This window comes from Saimiri boliviensis, chromosome 1, assembly GCF_048565385.1.
Source record: "Saimiri boliviensis isolate mSaiBol1 chromosome 1, mSaiBol1.pri, whole genome shotgun sequence".
NCBI lineage: Eukaryota > Metazoa > Chordata > Mammalia > Primates > Cebidae > Saimiri > Saimiri boliviensis.
In genome coordinates this window covers 227703741-227726399 of record NC_133449.1, presented here as the reverse complement: position 1 = coordinate 227726399, position 22659 = coordinate 227703741, and the positions used below count along the sequence as shown (strand labels likewise).

The window sequence follows — 22659 nt, the reverse complement described above, 5'->3', positions numbered from 1 at the left end:
ATATGCACCCAATATAGGAGCACCCAGATACATAAAGCAAGTTCTCAATGACCTACAAAGAGACTTAGACTCCCACACAATAATGGTGGGATACTTTAACAACCCACTGTCCATACTAGACTGATCAATGAGACAGAAAATCAACAAGGGTATCCAGACTTGAATGTAGATCTGGATCAAGCGGACCTAATAGACATGTACAGAACTCTCCACCCCGAATCCACAGAACATACATTCTTCTCAGCACCACATCACACCTACTCTAAAACTGACCACATAATTGGAAGTAAATCACTCCTCAGTAAATGCAAAATAATGGAAATCATAATAGTCTCTCAGACCACAGTACAATCAAACTAGAACTCAGGATTAAGAAACTCACTCAAAACTGCGCAGCTACATGGAAACTGAACAACCTGCTCCTGAATGACTACTGGATAAATAATGAAATAAAGATGTTCTTTTTGAGAATGAAGACACAACATACCAGAATCTCTGGGACACATTTAAAGCAGTGTCTAGAGAGAAATTTATAGCACTAAATGCCCACCAGAGAAGTGAGGAAAGATGTAAAATTGACACCTTAACGTTACAATTAAAAGAACTAGAGGAGCAAGATCAAACAAACTCAAAAGCTAGCAGAAGACAAGAAATAACTAAGATCAGAGCAGAACTGAAGTAACTCAACTATTTTGAGATAGAGGCACAAAAAACCCTTCCAAAAATCAATAAACCCAGGGCTGGTTTTCTGAAAAGATCAACAAAATAGATAGACCACTAGCCAGACTAATAAAAAAGAAAAGAGAGAAGATTCAAATAGAAGCAATAAAAAATGAGAAGGGGATATCAACACCGATCCCACAGAAATACAAACTATTATCAGAGATTACTACAAATACCTCTATGCAAATAAACCAATAAATCTAGCAGAAATCGATAAATTCCTGGACATTTACACCCTCCCAAGACTAAACCAGGAAGAAGCTGAATTCCTGAATAGACTCATAACAAGGTCTGAAGTTGAGGCAGCAATTAATAGCCTACCAACCAAAAAAAAGTCCAGGCCCAGATGGGTTTACAGCCAAATGCCAAATTCTACCAGAGGTACAAAGAGGAGTTGGTACTATTCATTCTGAAACTATTCCAAACAATAAAAAAAGAGGGAATCCTCCCTAACTCATTTTTATGAGACCAACATCATCCTGATATCAATACTTGGCAGGAATGCAACCAGAAAAGAAAATCTCAGGCTAATATCCATGATGAACATTGATGCAAAAATCTTTAATAAAATACTGGCAAACCAAATCCAACAGCACATCAAAAAGCTTATCCATCATGATCAAGTCAGCTTCATCCCAGGGATGCAAGGCTCGTCCAATATCCACAAATCTATAAATCCATCACATAAACAGAACCAATGACAAAAACCACATGATTATCTCAATAGATGCAAAGAAGGCTTTTGACAAAATTCAAGAGCCCTTTATGCTAAAAACTCTCAATAAACTAGGTATTGATGGATTGTACCTCAAAACGGTAAGAGCTATTTATGACAAACCCACAGCCAATATCATACTGAATGAGCAAAAACTGAAAGCATTCCCTTTGAAAACTGGCACAAGACAAGGATGCCCTCTCTCACCACTCCTTTTCAACATAGTATTGGAAGTTCCATCTAGGGCCATCAGGCAAGAGAAAGAAATAAAGGGTATTTGAATAGGAAGAGAGGATGTCAGATTGTCCCTGTTTGCAGATGATATGCTTGTATATTTAGGAAAACCCATTGTCTCAGCTCAAAATCTCCTTAAGCAATTTTAGCAAAGTCTCAGGATATAAAGTCAATGTGCAAAAAAAGCAAGCATTCCTATACACAAATAACAGACAAACAGAGCCAAATCATGAGTGAACTACCATTCACAATTGCTACAAAGAGAATAAAATACCTAGGATTATAACTAACAAGGAATGTGAAGGACCTCTTCAAGGAGAAATACAAACCACTGCTCAAGGAAATACGAGAGGACACAAACAGATGGAAGAACATTCCATGCTCATGGTTAGAAAGAATCAATATCATGAAAATGGCCATACTGCCCAAAGTAATTTATAGATTCAATGCTATCCTCATCAAGCTACCAATAACTTTCTTCACAGAACTGGAAAAAAAACACCTTAAACTTCATATGGAACCAAAAAAGAGCCCACATAGCTAGGACAATCTTAAGCAACAGACAAACAAAACAAACAAACAAACAAAAAACAAAGCTGGAAGCATCATGCTATCTGACTTCAAACTATATTACAAGGCTACTGTACTCAACACAGCATGGTACTGGTACCAAAACAGAGATATAGAACAATGAAACAGAACAGAGGCTTCAGAAAGAACACCACACAACTATAACCATCTGACCTTTGACAAACCTGACAAAAACAAGCAATGGGGAAAGGATTCCCTCCTTAATAAATGGTGTTGGGAAAACTGGATAGCCATATGCAGGAAGCTGAAATTGGATTCCTTCCTCACACCTTATACAAAAATTAACTCTAGATGGATTAAAGATTTAAACATGAGGCCTAATGCCATAAAAACTCTAGAAGAAAACCTAGGCAATACCATTCAGAACCTAGGCATGGGCAAGGACTTCATGACTAAAACATCAAAAGTGATGGTAACAAAAGCCAAAATAGACAAATGGGATCTAATTAAATTTAAGAGCTTCTGCACAGCCAAGAAAACTATCAATAGAGTGAACCAGCAACCTACAGAATGGGAAAAAATTTTTGCAATCTATCCATCTAACAAAGGGCTAATATCCAGAATCTATGGAGAAGTTAAACAAACTTACAAGAAAAAAACAACCCCATCAAAAAGTGGGCAAAGGATATAAACAAGCAAAAAAAAAAAAAAAGCTCATCATCACTGGTCATTAGACAAATGCAAATCAAAACCACATTGAGATACCACCTCACACCAGTTAGAATGGTGATCATTAAAAAGTCTGGAGACAACAGATGCTGGAGAGGATGTGGAGAAATAGGAATGTTTTTGCACTGTTGGGGAGAGTGTAAATTAATTCAACCATTGTGGAAGACAGTGTGGCAATTCCTCAAGGATCTAGGAATACCATTTGATCCAGCAATCCTATTACTGGGTATATACCCAAAGGATTATAAATCATTCTATTATAAAGACACATGCACACATATGTTTATTGTGGTACTGTTCACAATAGCAAAGACTTGGAAACAACCCAAATACCCATTAATGATAGACTGGGTAAAGAAAATGTGGCACATATACACCATGGAATACTATGCAGCCATAAATAAGAATGAGTTCATGTCCTTTGCAGGGACATGGATGAAACTGGAAACCATCATTCTAAATCAACTGACACAAGAACAAAAAACCAAACACCTCATATTCTCACTCATAAGTGGGTGTTGAACAATGAGAAAACACAGATACAGGGAGGGGAATATCATACACTGGGACCTTGGGGATGAGGGGCTAGGGGAGGAATAGCAGGAGGTGGGGGACTATGGGGGGATAGCATTAGGAAAAATACCTAATGTAGATGACAGGGTGACAGATGCAGCAAATCACCACCAGGGCACGTGTAAAACTATGTAACAAACTTGATCTGCACATGGACCCCAGAACTTAAAGTATAATAAACAAACAAATCTGTGAAGCATAGTAAAACAAGGTATGCCTTGACACCATTATATAAATGCTCACTGATGATAAAAAAAAATGGCGAATTTCTCAATGCTTTTGAGATTTAATTCAGTAACAATTTTGATGTACCAATTTTTTTTTTTTTTTTTTTTTTTTTTTTTTTTTTGAGACAGAGTTTCGCTCTTGTTACCCAGGCTGGAGTGCAATGGCGCGATCTCGGCTCACCGCAACCTCCACCTCCTGGGCTCAGGCAATTCTCCTGCCTCAGCCTCCTGAGTAGCTGGGATTACAGGCACGCGCCACCATGCCCAGCTAATTTTTTGTATTTTTAGTAGAGACGGGGTTTCACCATGTTGACCAGGATGGTCTTGATCTCTCGACCTCGTGATCCACCCGCCTCGGCCTCCCAAAGTGCTGGGATTACAGGCTTGAGCCACCGCGCCCGGCGTACCAAATTTTTTATGGGCCTCCAATGATATAAAATGAAGTAGAATTATTTAATCAACAAATATCAGAACTAGAAAAGACTTTAGGAACACTCAAGTCCATTTCCACTTTACAGGTAAAAAAAATCAAAGCCCAGAAAGTCTAAGCAAACTTGTTCAGTTACATATTGCTGGCCTTTGGACCTAAGATGCTAGATATTTAGGTCCTTTTAAACACACCGCTGTCATTTTATTTCTCTAAAATGATAATACCAACACAAAGGATATTACATTTAGTGTAGGAAGATGTTTGTGTCCATAGCACAACTCACTATTTGACATATATATGTTTATACTTTTCTTTTTTCTATATTTCAACGACTGCAACTGTGCTGTTCAAATTAATAGTCTTTTACCACATGCTATTTAAATTTAATTAAAATTAATTTAATTAAAAATTTAGTTATTCACTCACACTAGTCCTATCTCAAGTGCTCAAAGTACTAAAACTACTGCATATGATAATGCAGGTATAAAATATTTCCTTCATCCCAGAAAGTTCTATTGGGCAGTGTTACATTAGAATGTTAGCTCCACAAGAGAGATTTTCATTAATTTGTTCACCAATGTATTCCCCACATCTAGAATGGTGCCTGGCACACAGTAAACCTCAACAAGTATCTGTTGAATGAATTAGTATTTTTGAGAGTGATTTTGGATAGCCCTGTGAAGTTTCTAACTAAATAGATGGCAATATATTCTACATATTGACTTATACCTGAAAAGGGGTATATCTATGATAAAATGACTATAAGATAATGAGGTATGCTTTGGCAAAAGAAGTGAATATTGTATCATAAAGCCTTCATCAAATTATAACTTAAATTGGGTAAGATTGTATAGGATTCACTATGCAAAATTTTCTTGGCTTGAGAAGAATAAGAATAAATTTGTTTATTAATTTTCTTTCCCTACAAAGGTAGAACATAATTAGAAAAAGGTACATATCCCAGGATAAACTCAAAATTCAAAGTCAGAAGAAAATAATATATTTTAATCTTGCCTTGTTGGAGTTGAAATAACAATTTAAATGTTAGTGTAACTATCATAAAAACAAAAAATAAGGAGTTCCTAATGATTGATAGAAAGGGATATTCTCTACTGGCCAAAGAGGCTCCTTTACCCTTTTAATAATTAACCACTAACATATTAAACAGGTACAACATTTTATCATCTCAATAAATTTAATTCTATAATATGACTTTTAATATGTGCATACTATTGCATCATTTCAAAATATGATTATTTAACCACTCATCTATTATTGCACAAATATCTGAAGATTTCAGTAGAATGGTCAGATGTAGTGTGTTCTTAGAATACCAAATTCAACTTTAGAGTACAAAATGGACAACAGAATTAACAATATGCTTTCTTGTACCCGGGCGCGGTGGCTCAAGCCTGTAATCCCAGCACTTTGGGAGGCCGAGGTGGGTGGATCACAAGGTCGAGAGATCGAGACCATCCTGGTCAACATGGTGAAACCCCGTCTCTACTAAAAATACAAAAATTAGCTGGGCATGGTGGCACGTGCCTGTAATCCCAGCTACTCAGGAGGCTGAGGCCGGAGAATTGCTTGAACCCAGGAGGCGGAGGTTGCGGTGAGCTGAGATCGCGCCATTGCACTCCAGCCTGGGTAACAAGAGCAAAACTCAGTCTCAAAAAAAAAAAAAAAAGAAAAAAAAACCAATATGCTTTCTCAATTGATATTATCTGTTGACAGGGTTTCAGAAATCTTAAGAAACAGAGGATAAAGTTTTAAAATTCTACAGAATCAATAGATCGATAGTTAAATTATTCTCAGTGTCTCATCTCATTAACATTCTCTGCATTTCTGGCTGTCCTGATTTCCTCAAGATAGTGTTGAATGACTACTGTGACTTTTTCTGATTGGATATTTTATCTATGAGAAGGATAAAGACTTGCTCTATTTCAGGTTATAGATGCTTCAATACCAAAGACCCCTTTTGAGAGTTGAACCAATTCTAATGCAAAACTGTATAGTCAAATGTATTTTGTAGATTTAACTTCTATGTTTCATATTTCCTCACACATTTAACCTCTGCTATATTGCACAGTTTTGTAATTTTATTTTCCTTTCATCATTTTAGACATTATTATCCCTTCTTGTATTTATACAACATAGTGACATTATACTATATTCCAAATACGCAGTACTACATATACAAAGAATATACATCCTTATGGATTTAATCCAGAACCATAAAAACGGTTCCAGTAAAACTCAAATTTAAATCTGTAGTCTAATCATTAGTAATTACAAATTGAGTAAAATCTCTTTATTAAAGAAATGTCTTTTACATATTCAAAATGATTAGTCAACACCACTGAAGAGGTTCCTATCTCTATTTCCTTAGATACAAATTCTTAATAAAACATAATTTCATTAGTTTAAGACCAATTAACATGAAAACCAAATTTAAAAATAAGCACAACTGTGGATTTTAAAATTTTATTATTTGTTTATTTTTTAGAGACAAAATTTTCCAGTGTTCCCTAGGCTGATCTCAAATTCCTGGGATCATGCGATTCTCCTGCCTCAGCCTCCCAAAGTGCTGGGATTACAGATGTCGGCTACCATGCCTGGCCGTATTTGTGTTTTTACATACATCATTTCAATTAATCACCAAAAATAGTTTTGCCCATTCTACTATAATGATTACATAACAAAATTGAGAAACCATGTTTATGCTTGAAAAGTTCATGCTCCTAACTAGGTTAAACATTTTCTAAAACAATATTATTTATAGTATTAACACGACTCTTAAAAAATGGTATAAATGTAAATTATTTTAAGTTTGGATGATAGCTGTTTGAATTAAGGAAGCTTAACTAAATGTGTATGTATGTATGTTCATGGTGGGGATGGTGGGAATGGACAAAAGAATACCTGAGAGAAGAGTACGATTATTTTAAAATACTTTTAGGTAAAGACTGTTTAAGATTCTTGAAGAAAAAGAGCCTGTATAATAACTTTTTATTATCTTTAACTTTTTAATTGTATCTTTAAAAAATTTAAAGATATTATGTACCTATTCTTAAAAATTTTCAACAATATACGTTTACAGTTTCACATTCACATCACCAACCTCTTCCTGAAAGAGATCTTTATATTTTGTTAGTCTCTGTGGAACCTAGGATGGCATCTCATACATGGCAAGCATTTCAATATTGTCACTTGAATGCAATTGCAATAATGTTATCACATTTTCATCATTGATACACAATATATGAAGTCAAAAATTCTAGTAACAAACACACTTATACTAGAATTTCACACTTCCCTAATACAGATTTTTAGGAACCTCCTAGACCTATATAATAAACAAAGCTATGGATGGAATGTCTGAAAAATCATGAAGTCTCCAATAAGAGATGCACATTTCTTTATAAAGAAATTTAAAAGACTCCGGCACCTATATAAGTAGATCTGATTGTCAATATATACAGGTTCACCCACAGAGAAAACAAAATTCCCTTATGTTGTAACACTTCGCATCTGTGAACTTCCCTTTTCTATTTCATGCCATGTTCCCCTGGCCCGATGTACTGAATGCAGATTCAGTACGTAGGAGAAAAATGCTCCGGCTGCTAATGTGAGGAGGACTGCCAAGCACTGTTATCATGAGACGACCCAGCACTGCTTCCTGCTGAAAGGTCTCCCCTGGGGGTGAATCTGGGTTGCTAGCACTTTCTGCTGTGCGCTAGAAGCAGAGAGCACCAGCAGACTGAGACACCTCAAAGACAGCATAATTTCAGTAACAAGAGAGGAGAAGCAGAATTCTGCTGCTGTCAAGTAAATTAGTAGTTTTAACTTTCTAGTTCCATTTTTGGTAGGGAAGAAAGTGGAAATGGAAAGAGAGTAAGAATGAAAAAGATAATTTATTGTGATTACAGGGTTTACTTTAAATATGGGATAAAGTTAGGTATACAAATAACAGCACTAGAGAAAGTTACAAGATGATTATCTTGACACAAGTATTCCATAGTGTTAAGCATTTAATTTCTTCTTGGGTTACATACATGCACATTGCCTATATCCTAAAACTAAACTATAAACTCGTTGTGAGTAAAAATTATATTCTATCCTTTTCAGCAAATAATTATGATATTAATACAAAGCTATCTGAGAACAAAACATTATAAAATTGTAGCACTCTGGTAGATTAAAATGTTGGAAGATTTATTGTTAAATATTTATTAACAGATCCAACTCTTCTAGAAGCAGCTAATAATTTGCCTAATCTGTCACTATAATTGGGTAAACGAATGCTAGAGCCATGATATTGAAAGCATATTATATGAAAGTAAACAAAAGTATGTTCATGGAAAACTTTATTGTCATTCTTTAAATGGGAGGATAATCAGCATTTACCAAAATTATGTAATTTTAAAAAATTAGGTTCAAAGTATAAGGTAGACTCCAAGAATGAGCAAACTTTTTTTCAGTAAAGATCCACATAGTAATATTTTAGGGTTGCTGGACATATATGGTCTCTACCATGACCACTTAAATCTGTATTGTAGTGTAAAAGTAGCCACAGACAATACATAAATAGATCTGTGTGGCTGCTTTTCAATAAAACTTTATTTACAAAAAACAGCCAGCTTATGAGCTATAGTTTGCCAATCCTTGAAGCAGATGATATATGACTAGAATTAGCATTAAATGGGACAGAAAAAGGATAAGTTCATATTTTACAGGAAAAATAAATATATGTGACATTTTCAAGATTCTTACAATAAACTTAAAAATAGCACATAAATCTTACCTGATTAGGTATCCTCAATGGGGGCCTTGGACCTCCAGGGTACCGAGGTGACATAAAAGGCTATTGAAGTAAAACAAACAAATGAACAAACAAAACAAAAAACAGTACAATGTAAAATATAGATCTGAAAATAAACTACTTAAAAAAATTTTAGAATTAATCAAATCATAAATCAATGTACTTTGGGCTGCTTTCATTATAATAAATTCTTCTAAGAAAAATTACCATGTCATTATTTACTTTATAGAATATCTAGAAAATTTTCCAAAGAAAATAAACATAAAAGCTGACTAAATATAGCAAAATCTTTTTAAAATGTGAATTATTAAGGCAATAATATCCAGTGGCAAAAATAAGGTTAAGCAGCAGACAATTTAATCTTAAAAAGGACCTCCAGAGCTTACTGTCTGTTATTAGGTTCTAAACAGATACTTCCGATTGAATTGTTGGGTTTGGTTACCAATTCCTTTAATAATTTTAAAGTTGCCAAATTGCATCTTTTCTTTCATAGCTTTGTTTAAAATGACAAATAAATTTCTTTTCCAAGGGTCATTTGTAGTCAAAAAAGCCATGAGTTTCTTATAGCTCAAAACTGACTCTGAGGGTGTGTCAGCACACACCTATAGTCTCACCTACTCGAGAGGCTGAGGCAGAAGGATTATTTGAGCTCAACAGTTAGAGGCTGTGGTGCATGACAACCATGCCTGTAAATAGCCACTGCACTCCAGCCTGGGCAACACAGTGAGATTTCATTTCTTAAAAAAAAAAAAAAATTAAAAAAAAATGACTACAAATTTTAAAGTTGAAATTTCTTTGCATATTTTGACCCTAGGTGATTATAAAGTATATATTTTTAACAAAAAAAGGTCTTATATTAAAAGTCAAGTTAATGTATGTTGTTGGATTAAGATGTACTGATGTACTCCTAAGATGTACTGAATCTGTCAGTCCAGAAATTGTCTGAAAAATATCCTAAAGGCAACATTTTAGTGAAATGTTTAGGTAGAAGGAGACCATTTTTGATCATTCAGACTTAGGCACCAAAATTTTATAAGTTTATTAAATTATTTAAAATTTGATTATTTTTCTAGAAACAACAGAAAAACTATAATTTTGTTTAATTATATCTCAACATATAATTACTTAAATGTAAGATGTTCCTTACATGTAATATAAGCAAATATCAAATCTAAAGGGTTGAATATTAAGATAGAATGAATTAATATAAATTAAGAATAATATATAGTAAATAGACAAAGGTTTGGGGACATCACATTTATAGTGCTTTACATAATTAAATCCTACATGTAGAATGTATTTTCTACAAATATTTTTAGAAGTTAGGCTTGGAAGACATGGCTACTCATGTTTTCCAGAGCTGTTTTAAAAGGAGCCTCTGAAAAATAAAGTCCTAGGTAGTGCTATATAGATTTTTCCTATAGTATCTTTTGCAGAGTCTGACAAACCAAAAAAAGGAACTTCACAATTAAGCAAGCAATTTGGCTTTTTGCTCACTGTGTTCTTATGTGTAAATGTGCTCCCAGGAGTTCATTTTATATGGACAAAAACAGTAGATTATTCAGGTAGTATTGTTACCTCCAGCTGATAAAACTTAAGTAGATTTTCCAATTTTAACAAAGTCGATTTTAAAAATATTTAGTTTTCACATATTTGATTAAAGTTGTCTCTCATTTATCATTTTGAAACTCTATCGTAAATTGGGTAAGTTATTTATGTACTGTCAGCTAGAAGCTCATTCTAATATTCACACTCTCTGTTATTTTCTCTTTCCTTTCTAAATCACCTAATTTCACCTATGAAGCTGTCTTTTAAATTCTGTATTCATTTAAAAAATTTAATAAATATTGTGTCATTGGTTTGTAATGGCTGTCTTTCTTTTATGAAATGATGTTTTATGATATATTCATTAATTCAAAATATAGTATCAATTTAGTTTTCAAACATGGAGAAATAAAAACAGGTTACTAATCATTTTTGTCTGTAATAAAACTACTCTGAAGTAGAATACAAGGTAAAATTATGTGAAAAATATTATTAAATGTCAAAGGTTGAGATAAATATATACAAGTGCCTCACTTGAGATAGAACACTTGAGATTTGTGTTTATCTGAATGCAAGAAGACGATATAGTGTTAGAGTGTTAATTTAATGGAATATGTGAAAGGAGAATATTTTTCCCCCAAATGGATGGCATTGTGAATGAATGTATGTTAATGAACTGTCTATACCTTCCTACCTAGGAAGAGGCTGCTGTGAGGGAGGGTCAGTGTATGTGCTAGCTGGGAACCTGCAGGTTACTACAAAATGAGATCAAGAGAAAGAGACAGATTCTGTTTTTAGTCCATTTATTTGTTCTTATATGTCCTCCTTTAAGAAGTTCAAATTTGTGTGGTTTTTTTGGAGGCAAAAAAAAAAAAAATAGAAAACCACCTATAAACTCTAATCTATATCTACACAATTAAAACACAAAAAGACAAAACAATCAGTTAATATGGCTAAAAACTACTACTTTTACCTAAAACATAAAGATCACTATGATAAAAGTATTTTTAATATAAAATTAGTGCTATTACAACATATAGTTTAATATTCAGATTGATCCTTACCTTATCTAGGTAACCACCTAAGTCCTCAACTGCCTAGTGAATTAGCTGTGTAGACACAGCAACAGAATCCAAAAGAGTTTGCATACTAGCAAATGTGCAGTAATATCTGTACTTCACTATTCAGAAGTCAATTTGCTTTCGAGTGAAATTCAAAATATTAACACAAATTTTAATTATTTTATGGTAAAATGCTAATCTGTCAGATTATGCTAATATAAATTATATCTATTGACAGACACGTCAGTATTTCCGGTTTTAGCAATTTGAGAACAGGTGCTTCAGGAGTCTTTGGGTTGGGCAAGGTGGCTTACACCTGTAATCCCAGCACTTAGGGAGGCCGAGGTAGGCAGATCACTTGACGGCAGGAGTTTGAGACTGGCCTGGCCAACATGAGGAAATCCTATCTCTACTAAAAATAAAAACAATTAGCTGGGCTTGGTTGCGCACACCTGTAATCCCAGCTACGTGGGAGGCTGAGGCAGGAGAATCACTTGAACCCAGAAGAGACAGAGGTTTGTAGTGAGCCAAGATCGCACCACTGCACTCCAGTCTGGATGACAGAGCAAGACTGTCTCAAAACAAAATAAAACAACACAACACAACAGACAAAAAAAGAGTCTTTGGTTCTTAAAATGTGTTTACTCTTTATGTTTGGGGGAACATTCTTTTTTCTGCTTAAGTTTGAGTATCAAATACTTGTCTGAAGGTATCATGATGGTGAAACAGTATTTTAACTGGAAAAAGCCTTCCCCGGAGAGAATTATTTGTAATGTGTATGGAAATAGCATTTGACTGGGAGTCAAGGACCGGGGTTTTAGTTTTTGTACCTCTATTAATTAGCAGTGTCCCTGAGCCAATAATCTTTCAGGGCTTTAGTTTTCTCAATCTTAAAATGAGAGATATGAACCAGATGATTTCTAAAGTCCCTTTTAAAATAAGGGACCCATGATTCTGTTAATTATTTTCAGTATTACATTTAAATATAAAGATTAGTATAATGGAGATAGCTATAAATATTTGAAGTGTGTGTGGGTGAGGCAGGGAGTGGGGATAAAGGCATATGTTTTTAAGGGACAAATCATTTTTATTGAGGAGCCGAAGAAATTATTAACATGTTTTGTAGAGAAAAGGAAAAACCTAAAGATTAAATACCCCAAAAAACAACAAAAAATCTTTGTTGTGTCAGACTAAAGGTCAATTAGGAGAATAAAAAAACCTACACTTATAAATGAGAAAGTATTTGTTCATTCAAAAACCACACACACACACACACACACACACACACACACACACACACACATATTTGAATGAATAAAACATATAGATAGATATATTGATATTGATATAGATATAGATTGATTAACAGGGTCTTACTCTGTTGCACAGGCTGGAGTACAATGCCATGATCATGGCTCCATGCAGCCTCAACCTCCCAGTCTCGAGCAATCCTCCCACCTCAGCCTCCTGAGAAACTGGGACTACAGGTGTGGTACAAAACACCATACCTGAGCATCCAAAAAAAAAAATTGTGGAGACAGGGTCTCGCTCTGTTGCCCAGGCTCATCTCAAACTCCTGGGCTCAAGTGATTCTCCTGCCTTGACCTCCCAAAATGCTGGGATTACAGGTATGAACCATCATGTCCTGCTCATCAAATATTTATTAAACACTCAAAGGCACTGTTCTAAGTGGCTAGATATATCAGTGAACAAAGCAGATAAAGATGACTGCCCTGTGATTAGGATTTTTCAAGGTTCATAGTCTTGTAATTAACAGGAGAAACAATTTTCTATAAAAACTGTTTTCTACATCAGTCCACTAATCTGAGACAAATAGAATGTTCTCTTCACCAAATGGCAAGTATCAATAAAAATCCAGAGAAAATAATACTTCAATCTGGTGTATTTCCTCAAAAGTCATATTACATCATCCCTATTTGATAGAACATGTAGTGCTACAAATACTGAAGATCAAGGCTATGCTTTAAAAACAGTTTCCAAATTAGGAAAAACTCATAAGGTAAGCTTATTTACTTTATAAGAGAAATTGGGTAGCATAGTTAGTACTCTGACATATGGAAACTACATTTATAGGTATAATTTCTCATTTCTACATGTTCTAGTTATCTCTGTATGCTATGGACTGAATGTTTATGTCTCCATAAAATTCCTAAGTTAAAACCCTAATCTCCAATGTGACAGTATTTCGAGGTGGGACCTTTGAGAGGTAATTAAGTCATGAGGGTGGAGCCCTCATAAATGAGATAAGTACTCCTATAAAAGGAGGCACAAAAGAGCTATGTTTCTTTCTTTCTGTCATGTGAGCATTACGGCTATCTGCAAGCCAGGAGGAGGGCCCTCACCAGGAGTCAAATTGGTTGGCACCTTGATCTTGGACTTCCCAGCCTTCAGAACTCCAAAGAATAAATTTTTGTTGATTAAGTTCCCTCGTCTATGGCATTTTATTATAGCAGCCCAAACTAAAACAGCCTAAAATAAATGTGATAACTCAAAGTAGAAGAAATAAAAACATATACGAAACAAAGATAATCAATAAATATTTGGTGACAAAATGAAAGAAAAGAATATTCTAATAGAAACACAAACCAAATGTTCAGCTCATTTCCTCCAACTAGTCTTTTGGAGAAAAAATTACACCATTTAGAATCATAAGTTACTTCAGAATGAATGCCATTATGTTTTAAATAATTATTTCTCTATTATATCAAGAATTATTCACGGAATTTTAGACTTCCATTTTCCTTTATTGCTTGTCCCTTCTGCTAGCATAAAAGCAGTAGTTTTGTCTCTCCTTATTTATTTTTTTAAGTAGTTGTTGCTAATTTTTTATTTTTATTTTTATTTATTTATTTTATTGCATTTTAGGTTTGGGGGTACATGTGAAGAACATGCAAGATTGTTGCATAGGTACACACATGGCAGTGTGATTTGCTGTCTTCCTCCCATCACCTATATCTGGCATTTCTCCCCATGCCATCCCCCCCTCAACTCACCACCCCCCGCTGTCCCTCCCCTATTTTAATCTTTCATAGGCCCTTAGCTTTTTATCTCAATTCCCTAAGAATTAGAAGGAAACAGCTCTTTCTCATCCTCATGTTAGCTAAAGATAGATTCCCTCAGTCCAAGTCTTTTCTTTCTGAAGGTCCCAGGCTCCTTAATGAAACTTCTTTTATTAACTATTTACCTGAAATTACAAGTGATACAAACTATTTTAAGCCCTAACTGCTTTTGACATGTATATGATAAAACTGTACATCTTAAATGACACATTGCTCAAATGTTAATTTTGTTAATATTTTCTAACATTGTCAACAAAATCTAAAAATCCCATATAAACATGATTCCCCAACACCAAAATATTCTCTATTCCTTGAGATTACACTGTACTCTCCTTTCTCTGCCAAGCAAATTTCTATTAATTCCTCAATGGCCAGTTTTGGAACATCCCTTTCTCTTTAAAGAATTTCTATAGGCTCCATTTCCCCTACTTCATCACTTTATTCATATCATTTATCATAGTGAATTTAGCACACTTTAGTATAATGTATATACTCTGATATGAAGGAACTCCATTTTAGAGGAAAGAAAACAAAATACTATCAGAGCATCAACTCTCTTAATGTCAAGGTAATTAATCCTTAAAATAAGGCCAACATTTCTTGGAATAACTAAAATTGATGTAGCAATGTATAAATCATCTTTTATCTCATTATATTTCACTTTATATCTCATTATATCTCATCTTGGCTTTAAAAGTTCTTTAAATCTTAGTCTTTCAGTATAAATTAGTAACAAAAAAGTGAAAATCAAAAAGAAAAACCCTCTAAAATGTCAATCGCTAAGTATTTTCTATATTCTATCTTTTATTTTATGAGCACAATTTAGAACAATCAATGATGAAGAAAAGAATAACACTAATTTCCTTAGAATGAACAAATTAACATTTAGGACAGTTTACACATCAGAAAGCTTAGAAATCTGAGGTACCATTCTAAAACACACAATTATACAGGACTTATCTAATTTAAAGTAACTTTGGAGTTTTTTGAGGATAAAATTTTTCATGTGAAATTAGCTTCCAAATTTGAAAACTTTGAAGTTTTAAAACTTTTTTTTTTTTTTTTTTTTTTTTTGAGATAGAGTCTCACTCTGTTGTCCAGGCTGGAGTGCAGTAGCACAATCTTGGTGCACTGCAACCTCAACCTCCTGAGTTCAAGCGATTCTCCTGCCTGAGTCTCTCAAGTAGCTGGGGCTACAGGCGCGTGCCACCACACTCAGCTAATTTTTGTATTTTTACTAGAGACAGGGTTTCACCATGTTGGCCAGGCTGGTCGTGAATTCCTGACCTCAGGTGATCCGCCTGCCTATGACTCCCAAAGTGCTGGGATTACAGGTGTGAGCCACAGCATTCCACCAAAACTTTTTACCTGACTGAAAGAAATATGTAATTACCAGGTTTAAGAAAATATAAACTTATTAAACAATTTAGCAAAGTGACCATTTACTTAACAAAAGAATTCTTACTTCACAAAATTACTCATTTGAAATCTTACAAGTTCTGTATTATACATTTATAATAAAATATTACTTATGCAATTTTATTTCAATATGCCTTTTAGAAACATGTTGAAGAAGGAAGTTTAACTTTTTAAAGCTTACTAGATCATCCTCTTTATTTTATATAAAAGAAAACCAAAGACCAAATTTCTCAACTTAGTCTTCTTTTCTTTATAACACTCTGCTACAGAAATACCTTTAGAATAATGGCAGGTACACACACTTATGTACCTGTCACATTTATGGTCAGTTGGTCATAAGAAGTATGTGGTACATAAATAAATTGCTTGATTTGACACTTCCTCTCAGGCCCCCAGCAACTGTGCAACCATTTATTAAATACTTAATGTGGAATTCTTTAGTTACCACTCAAACATGAAAGGTGAAAAAGTAGTGGTATTTCAGGTAAGCTAGCTAATTTGCACATAATGCACTAATTAGCATATGCTCTTGATCTGCCAAACTAAAAAAAAAAAAAGGTAAATGCTGAAATAAAATGAATTTCGAAAGCTCCATCTCTTTCCTTGAACATTTTTGGTGAAGTTTTGATAATATATGTAGCCTTTAGTCCATTTATTTGTGTTTTTAAGGGAATAGTAGTGGATGGGTAGAGAATGGTGGTAAATGGGTACGGTATTAAACATCATCATTATAACAAAATTGTTCATTATAATGTGTCCATGAAGAAGGAAAGAAAGCAGCTAGCACATTCTAAGAGAGAATGTAAGAAGAAAATGTTCAGTAAATATTTGGTTGGTTCAGTAGCTGGCTCATTGACCAAGGGATGAACAACCCTAACGGAAGACTAAAACCCTGCAAAAGACATAATAAAGCTTGGTCCCCTTGTATAAAATCTCACCTGACCAATTTATTTTTTTTTGTTAAAAATAGGCAGTATCGTTTGACATGGTAAACAGTAAATCAAACAATAATGCTTATAAAGTATATCTAGAGGAGGAAATCCTGCTTGCTTAAATAGGATAAATTATATCTTCCAGAGGCCCTAATAAGAGTAAGTAAAAAACAACAAGTTGGGGACCCCAAATATCCATATTAACAATGAACAAGAGAATTTATAATTTAGATGACTAATATGGCCTTTCATTCTCTCCTCCTGCTTTCAGTTTCTCTTACTATTTCTGGGGTGACAGGGTTGAAAATAACTAGTCTTAGGTAGTTTTACAGAATAGCAGTATTTAGTACGAATCATTTGGCATAAAAGGATATCAGGTTAATTTATATACCATTTTGCGAGAAAAGTGTGGTAACTTATTCGTCTTTTTCTAAAGCATACACCAGTCACAAGAACTGCTAACAGTTCTATATAGCAGTTAGCCTCTCAGGTGTGCCTTATAAAGTGCCATATTTATACATGGATCCTAACCTTATAGGCTGAAATATATTGTAAATGCTATAATCTCCATGTCTCAGAAACAACACATTTTAGTTGAAATGTTTTCTTTCCATTAAGAAAAGTCTCAGCATTTGAGTAAAAATATAAAACCTTCTGCTTTCTTAATATCATACTGTCTTTAGCGTATAACCATCTTTAGATTAAAAACCTGTAAGAAAATGGTTATTTGCCAAAAAAGTAATTTTCTTCCTTCAGCATTTAGGTAAAAACACAAGGTACAAAGTGAAATAGAGCCTAAAAGAATATGGGTGATTCTCGCCGGGCGCGGTGGCTCAAGCCTGTAATCCCAGCACTTTGGGAGGCCGAGACGGGTGGATCACGAGGTCGAGAGATCGAGACCATCCTGGTCAACAAGGTGAAACCCCGTCTCTACTAAAAATACAAAAAATTAGCTGAGCATGGTGGCACATGCCTGTAATCCCAGCTACTCAGGAGGCTGAGGCAGGAGAATTGCCTCAACCCAGGAGGCGGAGGTTGCGGTGACCTGAGATCGCGCCATTGCACTCCAGCCTGGGTAACAAGAGCGAAAACTCCGTCTCAAAAAAAAAAAAAAAGAATATGGGTGATCTTCAGTAATTATATTATGCACATAAATAACAAGTTGATCTTACTTAGACCTGTGTAAACATGGGTTTAGACAGATTTAATCTTTCCTCTGATATTTTCTATGCACTGTTGGAAACAGATACAGGAAGACAGAATTCCATGACATAAAAATTATTCTAGAATCTAAAACACAATTTTAGAAAATAAAAATGACTGTGCAAAATTATTTATTCATAGTTCTTCAAAAGTAATAAAAATACATTTACTACAAGATTTAACCAAAAGCATAAACATTCTTTAAAAAAGTAGTACTTATGATTCATGATGTGCCCTTTTTCTTTAGTTAATTCTCTTTACCGTATATGATTTTCTCTTTATAGATTTCTATTTTGCATGTTGGTATTCTATATTTTACTTAACAAGCAAATCATTTTTTAAAACTTAAATGTGTTAACTATCTTCAAGTCATGTGCTATCAATAAGTATTAAATAAATAATATTGAGAATATTACTTTGAGTACTGCGACATCCTTATTTCAGCCATGTTTCATTTAAGAATGTTCACATATTTTTAATTTTATAATTCCGTAAGATACTTCATACATTTTCTGTAGAAAAGTAATGATGCATAAATTATACATCAAATGAATTCTGTCAAAGTTACTTTATAATTCTATGTCATAATTTGTTTAGTTTCCTTGCTGTTTTTCATGAACATCTCCATCAGACGTTACTGACACCCCAGTGGATAAGACATTCTTGATTAACACATTTTAATTCCAACTAGTACTAAACTAATTTAGCTCACAAGATGACATACTTATGTTGGCATATTCTGCTGATAAGCATTAAGTATGTACTTTATCTTCCATACATCTTAGATATTCTATCATCAGCACTTAATTAAAATAACTCACATAAAATAACTATAAAGCAATGACAGATCCAGTTTCTCTGGTGTTATTTTGTCAGGGCTAACCAAATAGAGTGGAGTTCCAAACAAGTTGATTCTTCTACATGGATTAGTCTAAGCATCAATACTGGTCACTTACATTATGAACCTTCTGAAGAAGATGAGACTTTTTCCTCAAGTCTTCTCTACCATGTACTCATTGGATAAAGGTGTGTTGCAACAGACACAGGGATTGTGAATAGGGGACTAAGCTGTCTGCTGGTCTAATAAACTATAAATGTTTTAATAATATTCTATAACAACTTTAAATAGTTTGTTTAAATCCATTTATATTCAGAAAAATACAGTGTGAGACAAGTATCTGGAACTACTGTGCTCCTGTGCTGTCTCCTACTACTGATTAAAAAGACAATGACAGATTAATCCTTTTTTTTTTTTTTTTTTTTTTTTTTTTTTTATACGGAGTCTCGCTCTGTCACCTAGGCTAAAGTGCAGTGGCACAATCTCGGCTCACTACAACCTCTGACACTTGGGTTCAAGCAATTCTCCTGCCTCAGCCTCCCGAGTAGCTGGGAACACAAGCCCGTGCCACCATGCCTGGCTAATTTTTTTGTATTTTTAGTAGAGATGGGGTTTCACCGTGTTAGCCAGGATGGTCTCAATCTCCTGACCTCATGATCTGCCAGCCTCGGCCTCCCAAAGTGCTGGGATTACACCTCCCAAAGGCATGAGCTGCCGTACCTGGCCTCCCATATTTTAAAAAATAATAGTATGGGTAAGAAAAAAAAGATTTGAGATTTATAATTCAGGATAAAATATCAGGCTGACTTAATAAAAAATAGGCTAAAACAATATTTTTTAAAAATCACCTTAATTTTTCATTAAAGAATGCAAAAACATTCCTCTTGCCTCCCTTTTCCCTACTTTATATTCGTACTTTCGTGTAAACTTGCTCCAGATGAAAGTATGGAAGATAGGTACTTCAATTTACTTAAATGTATTACTGTAACAAAAGGCACAGCATTTTGTTCTTAAGTTTCTGATATCTTGATCTGCTGGGCAAGTTTCTACTGATTAAGTGGTAGTCCTTTCAAATTCCCATACAGAGATAACAGCATTTGTTAAAAAAACTGGCTTACGGGCTTGGTCTTCTGATATAACTGGCTGGTTACAGGTGTGTTTTTACTTCTTTAAAAATGAAAAAAGTACTTTCATATTCATTTGGTAACTTACAAACATGAAACTTATGTTTAAAGCTACTCAACTCATATCTGAACTATCTCTTCTGATATAACTGGCTGGTTATATACATGTTTTTACTTCTTTAGGAATGAAAAAATACTCTTATATTCATTTGGTTACCTACTTATAAACATGAAGTTTATACTTAAAAGCTACTCAACTCACATCTGAACTATGTAAGGTGGTATTTCTATAAAACAGATTTTTTTTTTTTTTTTTTTTTGAGACAGAGTCTCACTCTGTTGCCAGGCTGGAGTACAGTGGCATGATTTCAGCTTACTGCAAACTCCACCTCCTAGGTTCCAGCGATTCTCCTGCCTCAGTCTCCAGGGTAGCTGGGACTATAGGCACATGCCACCATGCCCTGCTAATTTTTCTATTTTCAATAGAGACGGGGTTTCATCATGTTGGCCAGGATGGTCTCGAACTCCTGACCTCAGTTGATCTGCCCGCCTCAGCCTCCCAAAATACTGTATATATCACGCCTGTAATCCCAGCACTTTGGGTGATTGAGGCGGGCAAATCACCAGAGGTCAGGAGTTCAAAACTAGCTGGGCGTGGTGGCAGGCACCTGTAATCCCAGCTCCTTGGGAGGCTGAGGTAGAAGAACTGCTCGAACCTGGAAGTAAGTTGTTGCAGTGAGCTGACATCATGCTGCTGCACTCCAGCCTGGGTGACAGAGAGAGACTCCATTTCAAACACACACACACACACACACACACACACACACACACACACACACACGCACACATATAAACATGGATTTTGAAATGTATGCATATTAAAATAAATATATATACACAACAATTGATAAAAATTCAAATGGATGTCAAAGGTATTTGTGATGTCAGAGATTACTGATAGAAATATAAAAATGACATAGAGCAGGTATTATTCACATTTGCAGGCATTCTAAGTAATTAATTATACTTCACTCTTTTTTGATAAGCACCTTACTGTGTACAAAGGGTATTCAATTACTCTATTCCCCGGTGTTACTTCTTATACTCAAAATGGTACCCGACTGCTTGGGAGAATGGCAATAGCAGATACTCTTTTCTCACAGTTGCCAACAGGGCTGCTTTTCTTTGTTTCTCAAAATAGTTTATAATAGCCAACACTTCACTCCTAGCAGCATTTCTCTGACCTCCCTTGACTTCTCCCTCAAGCTACTGCCTAATTTTTCACTTTCATTTACAGCAAAACTCCTTGAGTTGGCCATACTCATTGCCTCCAATTTCTCTTTTCCCAGCTTAACCTAGATCCACTTTTATGAGGCTTTCACCCCAACACTGCATTGAACAAGGCCACTAATGACCTCCTTGCTGTTAAATCCAATGGTCAACTATAAGCCATCGACTAATTTGACCTCTCAGCAGTACTGGACACATCTGATCACCATTCTCCTCCTAGAAGCATTTTCCTCATTTGGCTTCCAGCATACTTCCTTGCTTGGTTATCTTCCTATCTCAAGGGCTGCTCTTTTCTAGCTGGTTCCTCTTCATTTCCTAATTTCTTAATCTTAGAGTGTTCTGGGATCCATCATTGTATAGCTTCTTGTTTCCATCTATGCTCACTAGCTTGTTGATGTCATCCAGGCTCATAGCTTCAACTAGAATCCATATGCTAGTGACTCTCAGAATTATCTCTCTAGCTCAAGCCTCAAACCCAAAAGTCCAGTCTCTCACATCTTGTTACCTACTCAAAACCTCTTGCATGTGTAACAGCTATCACAATTTTAACAAGTTCACAATTAAGCTTCTGATATTCCATCTCACACCTCCTCATGAAGTTTTACACACATCAGTAAACATCAATGCCATTCTTCCAATTGAACAGGACAAAACCTTTGCATTAATTCTTGACTTGTCTTTTTATCTCACCAGCACATATTCAAACCATCATCAAAATCTGTTGGCTCAAAATCAACAAATGACATCTAATTAAAGGTAAGAACTTCTGTACAGCAGAAGAAACTATCAACAGAGTAAACAACCTATAAAATGAAAGAAAATATTCGCAAACTATGCATCTGACAAAGGTCTAATATCCACCAGCATCTATTAATATAAAGCACTTAAACAAGATCACAAGAAAAAACAACCCCATTGAAAAGTGGGCAAAGGATGTCTACAGACACTTTTCAGAGGAAGACATATATGTGGCCAGTAAGCATATGAAAAAAAAGCTCATCATTGATCTTTAGAGAAATGCAAATCAAAACCACAGTGAGATACTATCTCACAACAGTCAGAATGGCCATTATTAAAATGTCAAAGAATAACAGATGCTGGTGAGGTTGCAGAGAAAAAGGAACACTTATACACTGATGGTAGAAAGTATAAATTAGTTCAACCATTATGGAAAGCAGTATGG

General features: G+C 34.7%; 1 protein-coding gene across 8 annotated transcripts in view; it reads right to left on the bottom strand.

Moving 5' to 3' along the window:
- SSBP2 (single stranded DNA binding protein 2) overlaps positions 1 to 22659 on the bottom strand; it is a 342830-nt gene that overhangs the window by 66788 nt on the left and 253383 nt on the right. For all 8 annotated transcript variants that reach the window (XM_003920795.4, XM_010340775.3, XM_010340761.3 and 5 more), the window contains one exon: positions 8967 to 9026. In XM_003920795.4, coding sequence (XP_003920844.1) covers positions 8967 to 9026 — 60 coding nt within the window. The remainder of the gene's footprint in view (positions 1 to 8966; positions 9027 to 22659) is intronic.